This window comes from Salmo salar, chromosome 14 (genome assembly GCF_965601325.2).
Source record: "Salmo salar chromosome 14, fSalSal1, whole genome shotgun sequence".
In the NCBI taxonomy this organism is placed as follows: Eukaryota; Metazoa; Chordata; class Actinopteri; order Salmoniformes; family Salmonidae; genus Salmo; species Salmo salar.
In genome coordinates, this window is record NC_138304.1 from 73,768,910 (window position 1) to 73,793,407 (window position 24,498).

Here is a 24,498-nt window from a genome sequence, read left to right on the forward strand (position 1 = left end):
ACAAGAACGTCAGCACTGAAACAAATGATTACAACATGGGCAGAAAAATCATTGGGGAAGCTTTGTCTCAATGTTATTTATACTATAAAACACATACAAACACCATAACCCCTATTCTGATACTAAAAGGAATGTACTTCTGTGGATTTGAAAGGTCCATAGAAAATTGACATAATAGATTTTGTACCCAGGGATGTTTTGGGCACAAAACATCCTTGAGTTGTCAACTAATTTCAATTCAATGTGGAATCAACCAAAACATTCACCATGAAATTTGATTTTAGTTGGGTGTAACCTTTACAAAAAAAGACTGCAGTTTTGAAACTGCAGTAAATGTGCAATAACTGCAGTCCGGTATTTTGGATGCAATAATTGCAGAATAACTGCAGTGTACTGCATTTGAACTGCAGTTATACTGCACTCTAACTGAAGTTAAACTTCAAAATTACTGCAGTAAAAAAAACGGTGTTATTTTGGATGAAGTATTTGCTGCATACTGCAGTAATACTGCACTCTGACTGCAATCTTTTTTCATAAAGGAAAAAACATTTTCCACATTGATTCAACATCATCACATGAAAATATTGGGGTTGATGACGTTGAAACAACATTGATTCAACCAGTTCTTGCCCACATGGGTCCCATTACGCCTGGCGTGATGGCTTGGGGATGCTTTGCTTCCTCAGGACCTGGACGACCTGCCTTAATTGAACGAACCATGAATTCTGCTCTGTATCAGATAATTCTACAGGAGAATCCATCTGTCAGGTCATCCATCTGTGAGCTGAAGCTGAAGCGCAGCTGGGTCATGCAGCAAGAAAATGATACAAAACACACTATCAAGTCTACATGAAAATCGCTAAAAAGCCACACATTTGAAGTTTTGTAATGGCCTAGACAAAGTACAGACTTAATCCCAATTGAGATGTTGTGGCAGGACTTGAAACGAGCAGTTCATGCTTGAAAACCCACAAATGTCTCTTGAGTTAAATCAGTTCTGCATGGAAGAGTGGGCCAAAATTCCTCCAGTGATGTGAGGAATTACAGCTAAAGATGGCACAACCAGTTATTGAGTGTAAGGGCGCAATTACTTTTCACACAGGGGCATTTGGAGTTGCATAACTTTGTTTATGAAATAAGTATGAAATTGTTGAGTTAATTGTACACTCAGGTTAACTTTATATAATATTAGGTTGTGGTTGAAGATCTGATAACATTAAGTATAAAAAATATGTAAAAGTGGACAAAATTTGAAATGGGGCAAATACTTTTTCACAGCCCTGTATATTCACACAATAGCATGTTGGGACATGACCAGGAATGGCTGGGCGTGGACGCACACAGCATATGGTGGGGGAAATGGTGAGAGCACACCCTAAACAACATGACACAGCTGACTGGAGGGGTGCGAGTTAGTGATAGGACACTAAAGATTCCAATAGTGCCTTGCACAAACGTTAGCTTTAGGTTATGATTTTGAATCAGCTCAATAACCCAGAATCAGTAAGAAGCATGAATGAAGCCAGACTACAACACAAACTCTTAAAATCCATCTTTAATAGAACAGCATATTTTTACTCTTATAATATTTTCTTACACGTGGTTTTCACATTCAGTTTTTTTCTCACTTAAATAAAGGAACCACACAGCAAACACTTCATATTGCATACTTGAATACAAGGGAAGTTGAATCCTGATTGTACTGCATAAAATTCACAAAACTACCCATGCTGAAAGGAACTGCATTTGGAGGGGTTGGGGGGGGGGGCATCTTCTGATTTAAACCATGAGAAACTGAAAAAGGGTACCAATTTGGTAAAAAAAAAAAAACATTGTGAATTACTTGTCTTTGTTCAACCTGTTTAGAAGCTAAACAAGTCCAGCTAGCTAACATTTCAAACCTTAAACGCATGGAGACATTAAAACACCACAGAGCACATACAAAAACATGTAATCATGACAAATGGCATAGGAAAGGCATTCAAATGAATAGGCAAACTAGTGTTTAGTGTTCATATTAAACCTGTTAGGGCTAGGGGGCAGTATTGACACGGCTGGATAAAAAACGTACCCGATTTAATCTGGTTACCACTCCTACCCAGTAACTAGAATATGCATATACTTATTAAATATGGATAGAAAACACCCTAAAGTTTCTAAAACTGTTTGAATGGTGTCTGTGAGTATAACAGAACTCATTTGGCAGGTAAAAATCTGAGAAGGTTTCATTCAAGAAGTGGCCTGTCTGACAAGGTGTCGTTCTTCTTGTCTGTTTATTGAAGAGTGAGGATCTTAGCTGTCCCGTGACACTTCCTACGGCTGCCATAGGGTCTCAGAAGGCGGTAAAAAGCTGAATCGTGGCTTTGCAGGCTCTGGCTGAAAAAAAGTAGCGCGTTTGGGTAGTGGCTGGTTACAGTACTGTGAGACTCAGGCTCGTGCCCGCGTCGACCGAAAGCTTTGTTTACTTTCCTCTGTTTAGCTAAAAGGAGATTTCCGGTCGGAATATTATTGCTTTTTTACGAGAAAAATGGCATAAAAATGGATTTTAAACAGCGGTTGACATGCTTCGAAGTACGGTAATGCCAGTACGGTAATGCCATGCGCACGACCCTGATTTACCATTTCAGATAGTGTCTGGGACGCACGAACAAAACGGCGCTATTCGGATATAACGATGGATTATTTTGGACCAAACCAACATTTGTTATTGAAGTAGCAGTCCTGGGAGTGCATTCTGACGAAGACAACAAAAGGAAATCAAACTTTTATAATAGTAAACCTGATATTGGTGAGTGCTAAACTTGCCGGGTGTCTAAATAGCTAGCCCGTGATGCCTGGGCTATGTACTTAGAATATTGCAAAATGTGCTTTCACCAAAAAGCTATTTTAAAATCGGACATATCGAGTGCATAGAGGAGTTCTGTATCTGTAATTCTTAAAATAATTGTTATGCTTTTTGTGAACGTTTATCGTGAGTAATTTAGTAAATTCACCGGAGGTTTGCGGGGGGTATGCTAGTTCTGAACGTAACATGCTAATGTAAAAAGCTGGTTTTTGATATAAATATGAACTTGATTGAACAAAACATGCATGTATTGTATAACATAATGTCCTAGGGTTGTCATCTGATGAAGATCATCAAAGGTTAGTGCTGCATTTAGCTGTCTTCTGGGTTTTTGTGACATTATATGCTAGCTTGAAAAATGGGTGTCTGATTATTTCTGGCTTGGTACTCTGCTGACATAATCTAATGTTTTGCTTTCGTTGTAAAGCCTTTTTGAAATCGGACAGTGTGGTTAGATTAACGAGAGTCTTGTCTTTAAATAGCTGTAAAATAGTCATATGTTTGAGAAATTGAAGTAATAGCATTTCAAAGGTTTTGAAAATCGCGCCACAGGATTCAACTTGCTGTTACGTAGGTGGGACGAATTCGTCCCGCCTAGCCCAGAGAGGTTCATATTAAACTGCACAGTCACTGAGCCATTGCATTGTAAATACATTTCCCATGAAACACTTCCACAAAAGGTATGTGGAGATATAAAAAAGAAGACAAACATAATTAGCTTTGCTTTTTTGTGACCCCTCTTGGGAACAACGGATTTGGGATACAAGATACAGTACATTGGTGTTGACATTGTCAAAAACAAATTTGCTCATGCATGTTTAGCTGGCAAAACATTTAAAAAAATCTAAGCTTGCTGAACATCTACAAGCCAATGACTGCCAAATCCTTAATACCTGAGGCTCAATATAGAAATCTTTCAGAGTATGTCTATTAGCAAACTCATTATCAATACCATGCTAGCTTAGACGCCATATATTGTTTAACTATAAACTAGGTGACTGAACATACCTTCTCACTGATGTAGGGAGGATATCAATGAAACTGCATGGTTGATTTATATAATCAAGTATCTTCATTTAATATCTTAATTAAATGGTTCAACACAGCGCTAGTCAACACTTAAAGATGTTTTCTTTTGTCAAAGATATCAAGTTAAATTATAACAAAATACAATTTTAGTCCCTACCATCCTCCCTGCAATTGATCCAAGATCCTAAAGGACTGGATAGGTGAGAGTAATATGGTGAAAGCTTCACATACCCTATCAGAGGAAGCCATCATCTTATTACTTCCACGTATCGAAACCTTGTGATCTGGGAACACTGAAACGGTAGGATCCAAGGGAAGAGACCAGAGAATGAAATGGAATAGTGTCACTGTCTTGTGCTCAGTTTCACTTGGCCAACTGAATTTGAAGATGTTCACACCAACTACATAACATTAGAGCTGCAGTGTACTGTATGTAGTGAACAGAGGTCTACCCAAACAGACTCCACATCCACAACGATAAAAACATGACAAGGCACCAGCCTTAACATCATTACCATGCATAGCAGCCAATGTGTTTGTGTCTATGCATTCATCTGTATGTGGGTTTGCCTGGGTGTGTTTGCACATCTCTGTGGTACAGTACGTTGAAAACTACTCCTCAGGCCCAACTACAGCCAGCTAATGAAGCAGACATCTGAACTAATGTTTCCTCAAATGAACCGCCACGAGGCTCTCTGGGTATGCGACACAGATTACAGATCAGAGCAATTCCTCACTAACTCGGTCCCAGATCTGTTGGTGCTGTATAGTCAACTCTGATGATAGGGGTTGGCAAGAACGCAAACAGATCTCGGATCAGGCTAATTCCTCACTGGTAACATAATCAATGGTGATTCTAGATGATAAGTATATTTGGACAGCTGAGGTAGCATTGTGATCTACATCTCAGTGAGAGAGATCTCTGAACGGGGGCAGGAGGTTCGTATGCATAAACGAGCAGCAGAGTTGCATCCATCATCTGGTATCTATCTATCCACCTCTCTCTCTCTTTTTGTGGGGAGGATGTGAATTCTTCCTCCTTTTCAGATGGATTCCGACAATCAGGAGAACTGTGGGACTGGTGATAATGTCATCAAGACATTAACCAAGAAAACTCCATACACACGAACACACACACGTCAGGAGATATCACGCGTTCAATCATCAGCCCAATAACGCACTTATGAAGCTGTACATAGATTGGTTGCACTAAAAACCAGCAGACTCAGCAGTCTTCCAGGACCAGGACTACTGAAACACATGCTGTCATAATGGATGAAGTCATTCTCCACTGCAAGATTCTCCCTCATCATAAAGGTTCACTCAAATGCCTGTGACATTGAAATAGGCCCTTCAAAGATTAATTAAATTAGTCCATTATGTATTCTCCACATTTCCAATCCACTCCCCCTACACTTGGCGATGGCACTGACTAACCAATGAGGCAGTCCCATGTACTCGGATGCGTTTATGAGAGAACACACACTTCATTCAACCTCCATCTGGAGTCCTTGATACAGTACTGCTAGTCATCCCTTTTTTTCATCCGGTTGCCAGTCTTTTAGGAGAATATCCTATTCTTCATAATGTTCTATGGTGTTGTTAGTCCTGACTTGAGTAAAGCATCCATAAGAGCTTGGTGATCAGTCTGACGGCCACAGTAGTCCAGGGTTGTGTTCATTCGGGCACACCGTAGCAAAACGTGTTGCAACGGAAAACAAAAACAAGCATTTCTTAGTTCAGATAGTACCTCCCTGTTTCGGAACGTTTTGTTCTGTTTTGTTCCTCCTGAACAGGGACCTGTTTCCAGTCAATGTCAACGGAGCTGCCGATAGCAAACCTAGGATTGCTATATAACCAGTGAGTGAGTTACTGTACATGGCCCCTTTAGATTGTCATTATAATTTTCTATGAGATGTCCCTTATGATTGATATGCTTCTGAACTTTGAACACTCCTTGTTATAGTCTGTTGGTTGGATTGAGGTGCACGAGGACAGTCAGCCAGGGGTACTAGGGTTAAAAGGCATCAACAGAAGGTTATTGTTCACCTGGCCAGTTGCCATCTTTATTTTCCCCTGCTTCCCCTCCCATGCGGCTGAACTTCTCCAAAATGGCTTCTGCGCTGATCCGTGGCAGGCCGGCGTCCAGCGGACAGCCCTCCACCAGGCTGTTCATGGGAGTGGCCGGCACCTGGAAGTCCTCCTCCGTCCAAGAGTCCTCGGTGCCCAGCAGGCGGCGGCGGTGGTGCCGGGAGGCTGAGAAGCAGCGGGGCCGGGCGTCGTCATCGAAACTAGGCGACCCCGTGGGGTCAACGTGGTCGTCCAGCTCCTCAAAGTCCTCCGCCTCCTCACAATGCACTTGCTTTCTGTCCCACTCCTTCAGGAAGTTCTTGAGGATAGGCAGCACTTTCTTACGGGAGGCCAGTGCGTTGCCTTGGAGATAGGACTTGATGTTGTTGAAGGGGCTGCTCATTGGAGAGAAGCTCAGAGAGGGGTTGCGCGCCTTTTCTAATGCTTGGCTCACCTACAGCAGAATGAGAAACACACAGTGTATTACTATTTCATAGTTGCCTTTTTAACATTGACTAATATTCTCAAATTGTCATGCCTGCATTTGCCCAAAAGGAAAAGCACGCTAATAATAGCAACAGGCAACTTTGATATATATATATATATCCAGAACGCCGCAGCCCGTCTGGTGTTCAACCTTCCCAAGTTCTCTCACGTCACCCCACTCCTCCGCTCTCTCCACTGGCTTCCAGTTGAAGCTCGCATCCGCTACAAGACCATGGTGATTGCCTACGGAGCTGTGAAGGGAACGGCACCTCCATACCTTCAGGCTCTGATCAGGCCCTACACCCAAACAAGGGCACTGCGTTCATCCACCTCTGGCCTACTGGCCCCCCTACCTCTGAGGAAGCACAGTTCCCGCTCAGCCCAGTCAAAACTGTTCGCTGCTCTGGCACCCCAATGGTGGAACAAGCTCCCTCACGACGCCAGGACAGCGGAGTCAATCACCACCTTCCGGAGACACCTGAAACCCCACCTCTTTAAGGAATACCTAGGATAGGATAAAGTAATCCTTCTAACCCCCCCCCCCCCTTAAAAGATTTAGATGCACTATTGTAAAGTGGTTGTTCCACTGGATATCATAAGGTGAATGCACCAATTTGTAAGTCGCTCTGGATAAGAGCGTCTGCTAAATGACTTAAATGTAAATGTAATGTAAATGTAAATATATCTCACTTACAGACATGCTTAATATCAAATAATAATACATAACAATACCATTTATTTTCACACCAAGGAATAGTTTCTGAGGGCCAATATTGAACTAACTAAGATAGGTTGGTTGGCACAAAAGTAGACAGATTTTTTGGGGTATTTGTAAACAGTGGAGAGGAAAGATTCACATCGATATTCAAATGGCCTCTTTGGTGTTGGAGGGCCAGTAGGAGGCACTCTTTCCTCTGGTCTAAAAAAATAAATATCCCAATGCCCCAGGGCAGTGCCCTGTGTAGGGTGCCGTCTTTCGGATGGGACGTTAAACAGGTGTCCTGACTCCCTGAGGTCATTAAAGATCCCATTGCACTTATCGTAAGAGTAGGGGTGTTAACCCCGGTGTCCTGGCTAAATTCCCAATCTGGCCCTCATACCATCACGGCCACTTAATCTCCCCAGCTTCCAATTGGCTCATTCATCCCCCTCCTCTCCCCTGAAACTATTCCCCAGGTCGTTGCTGTAAATGAGAATGTGTTCTCAGTCAACTTACCTGGTAAAATAACGGTAAAATAAAAAAATAAACTGAACTCATATAAATATTTTTCAGGGTCATGAACACAAATGTGCCGCATATTTAGGAAAGCACAAAATGGGTAAATTCAGCCACGTCTATTAGAGGGCTAGGTGGAAATACTACTTATGATATAACTACCCCTATCAAATCTATTATATTACTACCCTTATAAATATAAATTCATTTCACATCATATAGGCATAGGGGTCAATATACTGTAAGAGTAAGCATGGCACTGCAGTTCATACCTCCTCCCTATAGAGGGTGCTGGAGCTGTAGACCGCCAGCTGCCGATGGGGCTCACCGCGTTCGTTGAAAGAGATTGTCATGGCGACCACCGCACCAAAACGATGTTTGTGACAGAACTCACAAAGCTCCTGTTGTAGGCTCCTCCGCTGTAGGAACACCTGTTGAACGAACGGGATGGCGTACAACAGCAAACAAAAAAAACATTATTATATAGAGAACATAACTTGGTTCAAACACTATTCAAAATCTTTCAAATACTTTGAGCGTTTGCTTGGTTCCGAGCTCAATCAAGTACAGATACAGTATAAATTATTTAAAATAGTATTTCAACCCAGATCTGATAGAGAAGAATTCTGGCATACAACAAAACTGTGCCATGCATGTATGTACAGTCAATGCATGATACATGTAATGGCTTGGGGCTGAAGCCAGTAAAATAGAAAGTATTTGTAAAATGAATATATTCAGCCTCCCGAGTGGCGTAGCGGTCTAAGGTACTGCATCGCAGTGCTAGAGGTGTTACTACAGACCCGGGTTCATTCCCAGGCTGTGCCACTATCAGCCTTGGCCAGGAGTACCATAGGACAGCGCACAATTGGCTTAGGGGAGGGTTTGTCTGGTGGGGCTTTACTTGGCTCATTGCACTCTAGTGGTTGTTGCCAGTTGAACGGCATTTCCTCTGACACATTGGTGTGGCTGGCTACCGGGTTAAACTGGCAGATGTTAAGGAGTGTGGTTAGGCGGGTCATGTTTCGGAGGACGCATGACTTCGACTCTCCTGAGCCCTTTGGGGAGTTGCAGCGATGAGACAAGCTACAAAAAGGGCCTATGTTTTTTTTACATTCTGGGATCTTCTGACTTGCAGCAGCGATGGCCACTCAGATATCAGGGAGTGTTCTTAACTAACAGACATGACTCCTGTCACTATTGTTAAGCCTGGTCTGAAGCAACACAGTAGCTACTGATCTATTTTGATTACGCTAATCAGACTCTACAATTTACACTCAGAGACGTTAGTTTAACATAGGTGTCACTTTCACTCCTAGATGCCTTGTCACTGCATATACACTACATGGCCAAGAGTATGTGGACACCTGCTCGTCGAACATCTCATTCCAAAATCATGGACATTAATATGGAGTTGGTCCCCTCTTTGTTGCTATAACAGCTTCCACTCTTCTGGGAAGGCTTTCCACTAGAAGTTGGAACATTGCTGCAGGGACTGGCTTCTATTCAGCTACAAGAGCATTAGTGAGGTCAGGCATTGATGTTGGGAAATTAGGCCTGGCTCACAGTCGGTGTTCCAATTCATCCCAAAGGTGTTCGATGGAGTTGACGTTAGGGCTCTGTGCAAGCCAGTCAAGTTCTTCCACACCGATCGCGACAAACCATTTCTACACAGACCTCGCTTTGTGCACAGGGGCATTGTCATGCTGAAACAGGAAATGGCCCTACCCAAACTGTTGCCACAAAGTTTGAAGCACAGAATCGTCTAGAATGTCATTGTTTGCTGTAGCATTAAGATTTCCCTTCACTGGAACTAAGGAGCCTAGCCCAAACCATGAAAAACAGCCCCAGACCATTATTCCTCCTCCGCCAAACTTTACAGTTGGCACTATGCATTGGGGCAGGTAGCGTTCTCGTGGCATCTGCCAAACCAAGATTTGTCTGTTGGACTGCCAGATGGTGAAGCGTTATTCATCACTCCAGAAAACGTGTTTCCACTGCTCCAGAGTCCACTGCTTGGCATTGCGCATGGTGATCTTAGGCTTGTGTGCGGCTGCTCGGCCATGGAAACCCACTTCATGAAGCTCCCGACGAAAACAGTACTTGTGTTGACGTTGCTTCCAGAGGCAGCTTGGAACTTGGTAGCGAGTGTTGCAACCGAGGACAGACACTTCAGCACTCTGCGGTCCCGTTCTGTGCTTGTCGGCTGAGCCGATATTGCTCCTAGACGTTTCCACTTCACAATAACAGCACTTACAGTTGCCTGGGGCAGCTCTAGCAGGGCAGACATTTTACAAACTGACTTGTGGGAAAGGTGGTATCCTATGACGGTGCCATGTTGAAAGGCCATTCCACTGCAAATGTTTGTCTATGGAGATTGCATGGCTGTGTGCTCGATTTTAAACACCTCTCAGCAACGGGTGTGGCTGAAATAGCAGAATCTGCTAATTTGAAGGGATGTCCACATACTTTTGTCTTTATAGCGTAGTTGCACCTCCCTGAGGCAGACTCCATTGCCAAAATGAATTAGAAAATTGATATTCTCCCAAGATTATAGATATATTGGTAACATTGTAGCATGAATGAAGACTTAAGATTCTAATAGTGGAATACAATTCTCTCAAAGGAGTAGGAAATATGACTTAGTGAATCATCTGCAAACCCAAATTTGTTAAAGAGTTGGTTGGTCATTCAAAGGCAAATTAGGCAATGCTAATGCATTGTTGTTAATGGGGAAGAGTAAATGTTCACATACACCCAGTGTGATACTGAGAGGCTGCTGTTAAAGGTAGACTCAGCCATATTCCTTTACCAAGAGGAGCAGGGCAACTTCCGACACAAAGACCGCGTGAAGCAGGAGGCTGCTCTCGTCAGCATTTGTCGTCAGGCAGCTGTCACAATGGATTAGAGAGATGCAAACTCCTGTGCAGATGTTTAACAGTGTATGTGTTGGTGCTGACGAGTGCAGCCCCTTTCCTTTACACTCTCTGGCTGCACTGCTCTTGTGATTACTTAACATCCTTGAGTCTCAGTTTAAAGCATGGTGGCTGAAGCATGGTGGTGGCAGAGTGGATTAAGTGAAGTAACGGCATGGATAGACAGTACGTACATCTAGTGTCATGTACACAGCGCTGACTGCCAGTCTCAGGTCGCCCCCAGAGACAGCCTTCATGTCCTTTAGCAGGATCTGCTCTGTAGAAAGACCTGTAACACAAACCAATGGGACAAGCAGTATTACAATGGCACTACAATGGAATTGGGTATAGACACTACTGTATGACAAACACTACAGCATATCATAAGTTACAATGTAGATCATATATACAGGGCCCTGTGTTTTGGTTAATCATGGCACATGACCTGGATTTTAACCTTTATTTTAAGCCTTTTCCAGAAATGAGAATTAGACCAAAAATGATAGCAATTATCTGAGGACATTAAGGTGGGACCATCTGAAATAAAAAGAAAACAGGGCAGTTTGATGAAAAGCTTTAAAAAGGTGCAATAAGTAGTTGCTACATAAATGTTTTTACTTGTAAATTAATTATATTTACCCATTTGATTCTTGAAGAATATAACTTAGAAATGCCTCATGAGTTTAATTCAACTGTCGTACCTCATCATAACCCAAACTATAAGCTGGTTTCACTCCAATGTTTGTAAACAAAGTAAATGTAAACACTGTATTTCCTCAAAACATGATTAAACTAGAATTGGGATGTCATGTATGGTCAGTCCTTGCATCCATAATAAGCTTGAAAATATGGAGAGTGGTACTCAGTAATGTATTGTATTGGCCCCAAACATAACACTTTGTATTCAGGACAAAAAGTTGAATTGCTTTGCCACATTTTTGCAGTTTTACTTTAGCGCCTTGTTACAAACAGGATGCATGTTTTGGAATATTTTTATTCTGTACAGGCTTTCCTCTTTTCACTCTGTCATTTATGTTAGTATTGTGGAGTAACTACAATGTTGTTGATCCATCCTCAGTTTTCTCCTATCACAGCCAATAAACTCTGTAATTGTTTTAAAGTTACCATTGGCCTCATCGTAAAATCCCTGAGCGGTTTCCTTCCTCTCCAGCAACTGAGTTAGTAAAGACACCTGTATCTTTGTATTGACTGGGTGTATTGATACACCCATCATCCAAAGTGTAATTGATAACTTCATTATGCCCAAACGGATATTCAATAACAGCTTTTTTTAAACAAACAAACAAATTTTACCCATCTACCAGTAGGTGCCCTTTGCCAGGCATTGGAAAACCTCCCTGGTCTTTGTGGTTGAATCTGTGTATGAAATTCACCGCTCGACTGAGGGAGCTTACAGATAATTATATGTGTAGGGTACAGAGATGAGGTAATCATTCAAAAATCATGTTAAACACTGTTATTGTACACAGAGTGTGACAAACAAATCTCAATTTAATACATTTTAAATTCAGGCTGTAACACAACAAAATGTGGAACAAGTCAACGAGTGTGAATACTTTCTGAAGGCAATGTATTATGTGACTTGTTTAGCAAATTTGTACTCCTGAACTTATATAGGCTTTCCATAACAAAGGGGTTGAATACTTATTGACTCAAAAGACATTTCAGCTTTTCATTTTTAATTAATTCGTAAAAATGTCAAAAAACATCATTCCACTTTGAAATGATGCGGTATTGTGTGTAGGCCAGTGACCAAAAATCTAAATTTCATCCATTTTAAAATCAGGCTGTAACACAACAACATTTTGAAAAAGTCAAGGGCACTGTATAACGTAACACAAACCTGGAATTTGGTCAACACAAGGCAAAAAGTCCCCTCGGATTGAAGCTACGGAAGTTCAAGGCCGACTGCGTTACTGCAGGCATTATTAGCAAAAAACAGGATTGCAATCTTTGTGTAAATACATTTTTTTAAGAAGACAATAGTGGTACCAATATCATGGTACCTCGGTCGGCCTTCAACTTGAGTTACTCAATGAGAGGGGGCAGCACTGAGCTAGCCTGCAACATCACTTCCTGGAGTAGCTCAAACTGTGCATGTTATGTCTCTATGAGATGCCATCTTAACAGACTTTATTTGGCTTCAATGTGCTATTGAGTTTTACATAGGAATGAATGGTGTCACGTGATCGATGTCTTTGTCCAGTCATTGGGTCAACAGAGCAGAGGTTCCTACCTAAAGGGTTTGACATATTATTTTGTTTACTTCTAGATGGTCACTCCACAACATTCTTTTGAGGTTGTGTGAAATCTCACACTTAGTCTACAACATTCTCTTTAAATAATGGTAACACTTTATTTGAACGTTATGTCATAACAGTGTCATAATACTGACATAATAATGTCATATTGTCATAACATCTTATGTCAAATGACAAGGCAGATTCCTTTTGTGCACCTCTCAACACCTCTCCCATGGCATGTTTTTCCCACCTTTTACCTGAGATGTCAAACTTGGCGCTTTGTAGGGACTTGAAGAGGGCGCCCCTGGGCGGCAGGTCAGGGAAACGCGACTCCAGCAGGAAGGACAGTTGGCTGTCCTTGGGTGTGACCTTGCCCGCCTCAGGGGCCATGTTGACACAATCCAGCACGATGGCCCCTGTGTGGGCACACTGCCAAGTATAGGTGAACTGAGCCAATGGTTACTGCTGGCATTGACAAACAAGCGCAACTACAAGAGAATTGTCGAATTCAGTGAAAATTCATCCTGCCATATTCCCCGCTGCCTAGTTCTGAGGTATACATTGATTAAAGACCCAGAGACATTGTGGCCCTTGAGGACTGTTTGACATGTTGACATGTTATAGAGAATGCTGGATGTAAGAAAATTGTTGCTGTGGCAACCTTACCGTATAGTAATTGGGCCACCTGTCTGTCTAGCACTTCAGGTGCCTTGTGGTGAATGTGCTCTGTCACCAAGGTAGCACAGGAACCCACGGTTTCCACGGTGACGGAACAGGACATGGAGGGTGTCCTCTCGAGGTGGTGGTGGTCAATGACTTCCACAACTGCCTCCTCCAAGTCGATGTCGGCACTACATGGAAAAGTCAGGGTTGAGTGAATATTGTGAAATACGTTGTGTCATACATCCTTAACTATGTGTTTCCTCAATCTTGGTCCAGGAATCTGGCCCTCCACATATCACGCACTTTCCCATAACTTTGACCTGTGTTGTCAATACTACTTGATACTGTAGGTATCAATGGAAGAAAATCTGAGTGAGAGAAAGGCAAAGAGATGGCAACGGAGAGAACGAGAGAAAGAGAATGCGAGTTTAGAACAGAAAATAAATAGAAAGAGTAATGTTGCAACCGATGACCTAGGAAGCACGTTGTGGTCCACCAGGGTGAGCATCAACCTCTTGGCTCTATGGAGCCCTGCCAGGTCCACCTCGTCACGGAACACCAGAGCCTCCGGCGGAACACCGCTCTCCTTCAGTAGGAACACGTTGTCGGACCGCAGGGGGAACTCAGCCCTCGGGATGTTCAGCACCGGCACCACAGTCTTACCTGAGCTGCCAGACGTCTGGGAACAAAGGGGGATGGAAGAAGAGGAGGAGAAAAGGAGGGAAGGATGGAAGAGGGAGACCAGATCAAAACAGATATCTGACACCAACACACCTTGCTGCTGAGGCTAGCTGGATTCCTCTGCAATGTTTTTGTCCATCTTCTCAGGCCTTGGGGGATCTTGAGTATCTGAGGTTGTGTGAATATTTCATGAGTAGCGGGGGCGTATAAGCTAGCGAACAGCTTTAACCAGGGGTTAGAGAGGACGGATGGATCAATGCAGTAATGAAAGATAAGTAGAGACTGTTTTTATGCTTGAGTGACTCTGAGGGTTGTCTGGTTCAATTTTGGAAAATGCTGGGCATTTTGGTTACGCTTGGTCAAGCTATTCATGGCCCTCAGACTTACAAATGAGTCACTCAGCGCAAAGTCCGCGCCTGCGGTGCTTCATGACTTTGGCCCATCTCTCTCAACTCTGTTCACAAGTCAAAGAGAAGATACTTATTCATTACCGCATAGCAGGACGTATTCGTCCACCAATTTGCTTTCAAACAACTGCTCTATATTGTTGTCATTTTGCTTGTATGGGACTTAAAGGAAAATTCCAGTCAAAAACTATCTTTTGGTATTTGTTTCATTAGTCTACTGTTGATACAGTCCCAAAATGTTTTGCATGCCAGCAATCAAGTTTTGAAGGTGTAGAACTTAAAAAAAAATATTGTTCATAATTACATAAGCTCATTCTGGAAGCATCTGGGGGAGCCTAAAATGGTTTCAAGGGCCGGTGGGCCCCACCTTCGGCGGCCCTGAAGTAAAGTGTCAATATTTATTACAGTATAAAAACCTAAACATATGAGGAGGGGAATGAATACTTCAGGTATGCTAACTTATTTCCGACCTGGGTTGAGGGATTCCCTAATGAGGCGGTACATGCTAGAAGCTAGCCGACTCACTTTGGACAGAAAGTAGGCAAAGACAAGGGACGACACCATGGAGTCGAGGTCACAGGCCTCGTTGCCAAGGATGACGTGGATCCCAGAGCTTCCCTCCGCATTGCCCTAAGGAGGTTATAAAAAATAAAGGAAGGTGGAAGAAAAAGAGGGGGGGCAAGAGGGTGGTAAAATTCCTTGTCAGCTTTATACTTTGTAGATTTGTAAAGTTTTTTTTAACACATCCAAGGCTACACTAGTCAAAATGTAAAAAGCATTGGTATCATCTAAACCAAGGGTTGCCTTATTTCAAGCAGGCTCACAGTAGTTAGTTAGCATCTAGCCTATGCTAACATTTTTGGACTGCTGTTTATAATCGAATTAGGCTTATCAACGAACATCAAATACCTTAAGTTTAATAACAATGAGTGAATGTGCAGCTGAAATTGTGATATAGCCTTATTAGACTCAGCGGGATGTTTTCATTTGGATCATTTCGCTGTCGGTTGGTAGACCCACTGTGATAATGAGTGTGATTAGTCTCGCTTTATCTGTGACATGATGGAAGAAACAGTGTTATTACTGACAACGGAGGAGACGGCCTTGCTGTGGTGTGATGATTCAAAAGCAATGAAAGCACTAATTACCAGTGTGTGTGTGGCAGCATTCAGTATAAACACAAAAAAGCCAAACCAGCCATCTGGATTCAGCAAAGTTCTTCTGACCCCCTTTGCTCTGCATTGTGAACACTAGAATGAGCTGGTTCAGTTAGTTTCTCAACCTGTATTTATCTGTAAATTAGGAGAAAAGGCCCAAACACAAACTATTTAGCAGGTATTTATATGCTAACAACTACTTCACCCCATCAGGCCACCATAGATTTAACAATGAATCTACAAGATTGGTCCACGATTGTACTTTGTGAACCAGCGTAACCAGGATAGGATCTCTCCTGTTGATCTCAACATATTGGGAGTTGATGTGCATCCTATTGACTTCAATGGTAAATCAAGAAATATAGCCAGGTCTGCCTCCTAGACTGGTTTTTCTCACCATCAGTATGGGGTGTAGCTAACTGGGGGGAGAGAGCCATTTCTCCCCATGTTAAGGGCCCCAAGGGTGACGGTAACGGGCAGCCAGTGTGAGTGTACTACAACATGGCATCATGGCCGCCCAGCCTCCCCTTCCCTCGCATCTCCCTCGTCCCAGCGTGCCTGTCACCTCCCATAAGCCGTAGTAGTGGTCAGATCCGGGCAGGCAAGCAGGAACCAAAAGGAGACTATATTTAACCACAGAGTGTGTGTGCAGCAGAGCTCTCCAACTGTGACTCCACGACTGTTCCATGGCAAATAGAACAATTCAGGGCCACCTCTACTACAGATATAGTAATCCAGTATTGCAGTATCCATTCAAGGACGAGGCTAGAAATATAAACAAGGGTTAGATAAGAGATTAACAACTTGGTTGGTGGGTAAATGTAGGCCTGTGACACAAATATGGAAGTGCAGAGGGGGAATGTTATGATAGTAAAATGATCATGATAGGATGCTCTGATTCACGCAGCTCTGAACTTTATGCATGTCCTTGTGCACCTGTTTTGTTTGCCATCAATTGTAGATAATGGTGTTAATGGGGAATGCTAACTGTTTTGCAACGGGCTTCATATGCAACTCACTCTATTACTGAGAAATGTCAATTACTGTTTTATAACAGGGCACTGCTGTTTTCTAACAGTTATCCTCATATCCCACGCTAATGTGAATTCTACCACTTTCACAGAACAATCCATTTAGGCCTGCATTTGAGTGCAGTGTTCAGGCCAAGGATCACTGAGACACTTTGTCAGCTTCATTGAGTTGATATTGATGAGTCAACAGTGTTCCATTATTACTCAAGCACAAATCAAATGCAGTAACGCACACTGGCTCTCACTTGTCTCCCTTTCAGAGTGACCTATCATAGCTCTCATTCCATCTGGTTGATGTAAAACCACACCCCACTGAGGCATTCTCTCTCCAATCCACTTAGAACAGGCCTCAGGGATTTGGAGAGGTAAGGCTAAGACCCTGCTAAACCGTGGAATTGGTGGATAGAGTAGCAAGGCGTGTGGAGAGAGCAAGGAGAGACAAGCCCTATTCTTCCTCATTCTACATTTCTTTCTCATCCTCATCATCAGTATAACATTTCAGTTAAATAAATTTCACTTTGAGTCCCCTTTTGTTGGGAATAGTGTTATTTTATGTAGGTAATGGTGTAATTTTAGGTAACGGTTGTGAACTTCGGTAGTTGGACATACCTTAGATAGGCAAAAATGTATTTTAATCTGTCTGTCTGCATATTTCAAGACATGACATATGAGGGTGCAGTGAGATACCTGACGGGGCCTCCCGGGTGGCGCAGTGGTCTAAGGCACTGCATCGCAGTGCTAGCTGTGCCACCAGAGATTCTGGGTTCGAGCCCAGGCTCTGTCGCAGCCAGCCACGACCGGGAGGTCCATGGGGCGACACACAATTGGCCCAGCGTCGTCCGGGTTAGGGAGGGTTTGGCCGGCAGGGATATCCTTGTCTCATTGCGCACTAGCGACTCCTGTGGCGGGCTGGGTGCAGTGCACGCTGACACGGTCGCCAGGTGATTCCTCCGACACATTGGTGCGGCTGGCTTCCGGGTTGGATGTGTGTTGTGTCAAGAAGCAGTGCAGCATGGTTGGGTTGTGTTTCGGAGGACGCATGGCTCTCGACCTTCGCCTCTCCTGAGTTCGTACGGGAGTTGCAGCGATGAGACAAGACTGTAACTACTACCAATTGGATTCCACGAAATTGGGGGGGGAAAAAAAAATATATATACATAAAAAGAGATACCCGACGGATTGGACGATACTTTTCTCGTCAATCGTATTTAAAAAACGTATACTTAAAAACTGGAAAAGAGCCAATCGTCCGTCATTAACGGAAGGTAAAATGCTTTAATTCTAAAAATGTGAAGTGTGTGGGCTACGGAGAGAAACAAAATGGTGCAGTTTGAGGCCATGTGGCGGAAAGTGATGCGGGTGCTGAAGATGGGGGTGTGTGCTCCTGGGTCTGGACAGGTGTGATGTAGTTGATGTTTGTATGATGTTGTCCTTTGTATGTATATGTTTTTGTATTGTTTATAAAAGATCATATCAAATCTTAGGAAAAGAAATGGACCATTTCAACAATGTCAGAATTTACCAATACCAATATATCCTGCCGGTAATTACAATGTCATAACAACAGAATTATGGCACACATAGTCAAGGAAGGAAATATCTGACCTCTACAGATCTCTACTGTCTCGATCTAGGCTACTCTCTCGATCAATTGAACATACCCATAGTCTTGCCCCATCACTGAAAAGAAAGACTGCTGCAGCCAATAACCTTATATTGACTCTAAGTGTTTGATTATGGGAAAGGTGAGCATGTTGATGAACATGTGGATGAGCATGTTGTGGGCTCCTCAACCCCAGTGTGTGTGCATGAGACAGGACAGGCGTACAAAACGTTAGTTCTCTTATTCTAGCTCCACAGTAGGCAGAGTAGTCAGAGATGACCCCAGACATAAACATTAACACATAGGGCTGGTTTCCCAAACACCGATTAGTCTAGTCCTACAACTAAAAATACCTTTTAATTAAGAATCTCCATTGACATAGACTTTCAGTCCAGGACTAGGCTTAATCCATGTCCAGAAATGTGTATTTATTGATTTTTATTTAACCCTTATTTTACCAGGTAAGTTGACTGAGAACACATTCTCATGTACAGCAACAACCTGGATGAATGAGGTATGAGGGAAAGACTGGGAATTTAGCCAGCCCTAGTCTTAAGATAAGTGCCATTGGATTTTTAGTGACCACCAAGAGTCAGGACACTCGTTTAACATCCCATCTGAAAGACAGCACCCTACACAGGGCAATGTCCCCAATCACTGCCCTGGGGTATTGGGATAATTATTTTAGACCAGAGGAAAGAGTGCCTCCTATTGGCTCTCCAACACCATCAGCATCTGGTCTCCCATCCAGCATCTGGTCTCCCATCCAGGGACTGACCAGGACCAACATTGCTAAGCTTCAGAGGCAAGCCAGTAGTGGGATGCAGGGTGGTATGCTCCTGGCTCAAACCAGCCCTTAGTCTCCAGCCATGTGAGGAAGCAATAATGTGAAGTGACAGTGGCTAAACTAAGGCTGCCCAGTGCCCACCAGAATACAGAGACCTTCTGTATGGGAGTATCCAGACATAACCTGACCTAAGTGGTTGATATGAACCAAACAGAAGCATCTGACTGGAGGGCAGAAACATTAAATCTAACAGACGACAAGAGCCAGGAAGTATACCACGAAGCTTTGATTACGCCCATATAAAATGGGAAATACTTGGAGGATGCCAGGAGTGAAGAACTTTTAAGTGAATAGATCATAGCCCATTGGCTTGGGAGTAATGGTGGGTTAAGGAATGCATGCCCCTTGCTCGCTGTAATTCAAAAAGAAAATAGGCCACTACAAACTACAACTAGGCCTACTACAGTACATACTGTACTACAGTGTCATACAGAGAGGGTTTTAAGAAGGGAATTAAATTCAGCCCATTTCATGTTTTAATTCGTGTTACGTCATGTCTCAAATGTGTTCTCTGATATGAGATACCACCACAGCTGTTCTCTGACGGAAGGAAAAAAACTAAAGTAAAGAGCGATAATGGTGACTACTAAAAAGAAATGGCCGACCCCTTGAAATTAGACACCTACCCTTTAAACCTTTGATGTGACTGACAGCCAAAGACAGTGGAAGGAGGGGGGGATGAGATGTCTGCCGTCCAGGCATAGTGACAGAGGTGCCACCTTATGTCACTATTTATGTCACATGCACAACAGTCAAGCAGTTGGGCCACAGGAATTTGGATGTGAGCGCTTTAGCCCAGACTCCGCCCACCTAGACTACAGTGCCTTCCGAAAGTATTCACACCCCTTGACTTTTTCCACATTTTGTAACGTTACAGCCTTATTCTAAAATGGATTAATAAATAAAAAATGTTCCTCAGCAATCTACACACAATAGCCCATAATGACGAAGTGAAAACAGGTTTTTAGACATTTTTGAAAATGTATTAAAAATAAAACACGTAAATACCTTATTTACATAAGTATGCAGACCCTTTGCTATGAGACTCGAAATTGAGCTCAGGTGCATCCTGTTTCCATTGATCATCCTTGAGACGTTTCTACAACTTGATTAGACTCCACCTGTGATAAATTAAATTGATTGGACATGATTTGGAAAGGCACACACTTGTCTAAGGTCCTACAGTTGACAGTGCATGTCAGAGCAAAGACCAAGCCATGAGGTCGAAGGAATTGTCCGTAAAGCTCTGAGACAGGATTGTGTCGAGGCACAGATCTGGGAAGGGTACCAAAAAAATGCTGCAGCATTGAAGGTCCACAAGCCCACAGTGGCCTCCATCATTCTTAAATGGAAGAAGTTTTGGGGGCCTCCCGAGTCGAGCAGCGTTCTAAGGCACTGCATCTCAGTGCTTTAGGCATCATTACAGACCCGCATTCAATCCCAGGCTGTGTCACAACTGGCCATAACCGGGAGTCCCATAGGGCGGCGCACAATTGACCCATCGCCGTCCAGGTAAGGGGAGGGTTTGGCCGGGGGGCTTTACTTGGCACATCGTGCTCTAGTGACTCTTTATGGCAGCCGGGCGCCTGTATGTTGACCTCGTCGCTAATTGAACGGTGTTTTCTCCGACACCTTGATGCGGCTGGCTTCCAGGTTAAGCGGGCGGGTGTTAAGGAGCGCGGTGGTGGGTCATGTTTCGGGGGAAGCATGACTCGACCTTCGCCTCTCCCGAGCCCGTTGGTGAGTTGCAGCGATGAGACAAGAACGTAATTGAAATTGGGAGAAAAAGAGGGTAAAATACCCCAAAAAAATTCTAGAAGAAGTTTGGAACCACCAAGACTTCCTGGAGCTGGCTGCCTGGCCAAACTGAGCAATCAGGGGGGTGACCAAAAACCCGATAGTCACTCTGACAGAGCTCTAGAGTTCCTCTGTGGAGATGGGAAAACCTTCCAGAAGGACAACCATATCTGCAGCACTCCACCAATCAGGCCTTTATGGTAGAGTGGCCAGACAGAAGCCATTCATCAGTAAAAAACTCATGACAGCCCACTTGGAGTTTGCCAAAAGGCACCTAAAGACTCTCAGAACCATGAGAAACAACATTATCTGGTCTGATGAAAACAAGATTGAATTCTTTGGTCTGAATGCCAAGTGTCACGTCTGGAGGAAACCTGGCATCATCAGAGCCCGGACTTGAACCTGATGTAACATCTCTGGAGAGACCTGAAAATAGCTGTGCAGCAACGCTCCCCATCCAACCTGACAGAGCTTGAGAGGATCTGCAGAGAAGAATGGGAGAAACTCCTCAAATACAGGTGTGCCAAGCTTGTAGCATCATACCCAAGAAGACTCAAGGCTGTAATCACTGCCAAAGGTGCTTCAAAAAAGTACTGAGAAAAGGGTCTGAACACTTATGTAAATATGATATTTCCGTTAATTTTATTTTTATTATAAATGTACACAAATCTCTAAAAAACTGTTTTTGCTGTGTCATTATGGGCTATTGTGTGTAAATTGATGAGGGGGAAAAAACGATTTAATACATTTTACAATAAGGCTGTAACGTGACAAAATGTGGAAAAAGTAAAGGGGTCTGAATACTTTCCGAATGCACTGTATATAGACAGGCGAACCCACCACACATGGCAGCTTTCGTCTTGATTATGCACACACTGAGAGAATACATGGTCAGTAAATGCAAGGGATGGGGCGGATAGGGAATTGCTTAAGGGATTGTTTACCATGTCTAGCTCTTTGCACTTGACTAAAAAGTCATACAAATGATTAACCCTCACGCCATCGGTTATCTGACTCTACTGTGACAACACTTTGCTAAATATATTGAAAACATACCAACGAGGCCTGGTGTAGGGTTTGCTGTGCAAGAACTGCATCATGCAATATTCGACAATGACTGTAATGAAAGTTACGGTGGGCAATATTCTACCTTTTGCTCTCTGACAACTCATCCACACACCACCCCTTCATTAGTCATGGCGCTCTGTGGTTTGTGTATGTTAGACCTTTTACAACAGGAAGATGCATACTTTGTATGAAACAAATGTTTTGAATCTTGAACCAAACTGCAATTTGACTCTATGTTCAATCAATAAACTCTCAATTTTAGTTGACAGTTGGCTGTCAAGACTAAACTTTTAAATTTCACTCCGTGACAAGAGTAACGTTAACTGACTCAAAGCCACAAGAGGGTAGAATACATTTCAAACGTTACTTGTTAGGGGGAGGTAGTTGCAGAAACATTGGAATGGTTTAGTAATAGAATAGTACATGATGAGTAATATAATAGTAATACGCTAGCTAATTCAATAGGAGAAAAAAACAAATATGGCATGACAGACAGCAGAGAGAGCGCGCAATGGACACTGCTAGTCATTGAGCAGAGCAACTGAGACATTTGTAAAATATGCAATGCATAGTAAACGTGTTCGTGTGTTTGCCTACCTTTATTGCAGCGCTACATCTCTGTAGAAACCCCTCCATTTTCGCCAGCGTAGAGCACGCCCGGGATATTCTGTAAAACAGAATGTTTACAGACCTGGGTCCTGTGCAAAGACAAGTTGACAAAATATTCCTACACCACGTTTTGAAAGACAGCAGCTCCTGAAGTGTAGCGGCTGTAATGTAGAAAGTGGTAGTGGTGGCTCCTTCGCGAACGAACGGCTCTTTTTGAACGGCTCTTTTTTGGTGAACGTCATGAACCAAATTGCATCTGTGAAAGAGCCGTTCATTTGGCTCCCTGATTTGCCTATTGTTACTGCATTTTAAGCTACAGACAACGATTATCTGCAGATAAGTTATAAAAACATTGTATGAAGATTGTAATTCCTCACTGCAGGAACAATAAATAGTGAGGTGAGATACGTTTTCAAGTTCACACACATTTTGCTGTACATTCCTTTTTTTGCAAGTCATCTAATAATATGGTCCGGTAAAAATGTATTTGAATTCACATGTCACGATCTGACACAATGGAAGGTAACTTTGTACGCCTAAATTAGATATTTGCTATGTTTTCATGGTTTTAGGTGACATTTTTAAGCGCTACTGGACGAAGAGCCGTTTAGGCGCCAAATGAGCCGGCTCACTGAAAAGACTCGGAACGCGGGTAAATATTCCACTAAATTCGTGTGCCAAAAAGCAATCCACTGCAGAGCTGTGTGGTAGATATATAGATATATTTATTTGACAAGTTAAATCATAATACAACCACACATGCATGTAAAATGATCTAGAATGACATAAAAAAATGGTGAATTGTGGTCCTCCAAAAAATGGCTCAAAACATTTACGAACAAATAACATCGTAGGCCTAGGCTACGCAGTAGATCTAGCGTACTAGGCATACTTAGGTTACAGATATAATAATGAATAACATATTTTAACTTGTGTGGCGCTTTTCAAAGAATCTCAAACCGCACAAAAAGCAAACAAACAAAACATGTTAATGATGGAGATTGAAAATCTCAGTCGGTTTCGGATGAAGTTGAGGCATTTTGAGCTGGAAAGGCAGTCTAGGTTCATCGTAGGTTCAGTAGAGAGGGCATTGATGGGACAGCCAAGGATAATAAACAATGACAATCTGACAGGGAATGGTCAGTCGTTCCATTAGAGCCTCTCCTCTGGTACTGGTCCTCCATTGCCAGGAATGTAGCACTCACCTGGGTGATGCGACTGCTGCTGAAAAGCTCACGAAAAGATACCACATCTTGGAAGTGGTTAGGAGCGTTCCCTGAGCAGTCCCTGAACTTCGTCTGCTACCTCTGGACACAGCATGCAGTCCTTGGTGTAATACTTCCAAACAGATCAAACAAAATGCCACATGATTTGAATTCAAACAGACAGCTAGCTAGCTAGCTATCAAGTAAAAATATATACTTTTAATCACGATCCTGCTTATCTGAGCGTCAAGGCAGGATATAGTGATTAAACCCTAGAGCAGCCCGAAAAACAAAACAAAAATACGCTTAAAAATAATTATAATATATTTATTCAGAGCTCCTATGCCTATTTATGTGTCCCATACTTTTTGCCTCATGACAATATCAACAGAAAATATTGCCAGAACCTTGCTATGTATTCTACATTGGGCCAACACAAATCCTATTATTAGAATCATATTGATGGTCAAGACAATAAATGGAAGAAATTAAGCTGTGTGAGAATTTGACAATTATACTATTTTATCCAGTTCCTACATTAGTGAGAGCAGGTGTTTATCGTCTTTATACACACACAGTGTGTGACATATAATTAAGCAATAAGG

At 42.8% G+C, this 24,498-nt stretch overlaps 1 protein-coding gene across 2 annotated transcripts; it reads right to left on the reverse strand.

The window, feature by feature from the left end:
- Positions 1–1,537: 1,537 nt before the first annotated feature.
- On the reverse strand, positions 1,538–22,912 carry LOC106569907 (exopolyphosphatase PRUNE1). 2 transcript variants are annotated; one of them, XM_014141632.3, is made up of 8 exons: positions 22,677–22,911; positions 15,102–15,206; positions 13,962–14,167; positions 13,492–13,676; positions 13,083–13,241; positions 10,756–10,850; positions 7,919–8,077; positions 1,538–6,398 (listed from the first exon to the last, which is right to left on the reverse strand). In XM_014141632.3, the coding sequence occupies exons 1-8, from the start codon at positions 22,713–22,715 to the stop codon at positions 5,913–5,915; spliced, it is 1,434 nt and encodes a 477-aa protein (XP_013997107.1). In that variant the 5' UTR covers positions 22,716–22,911; the 3' UTR covers positions 1,538–5,912. The 2 variants fall into 2 exon arrangements, with proteins under 2 accessions (XP_013997107.1, XP_013997108.1); XM_014141633.3 differs by lacking the exon at positions 15,102–15,206 and having other exon boundaries at positions 22,677–22,912.
- Positions 22,913–24,498: the final 1,586 nt, after the last annotated feature.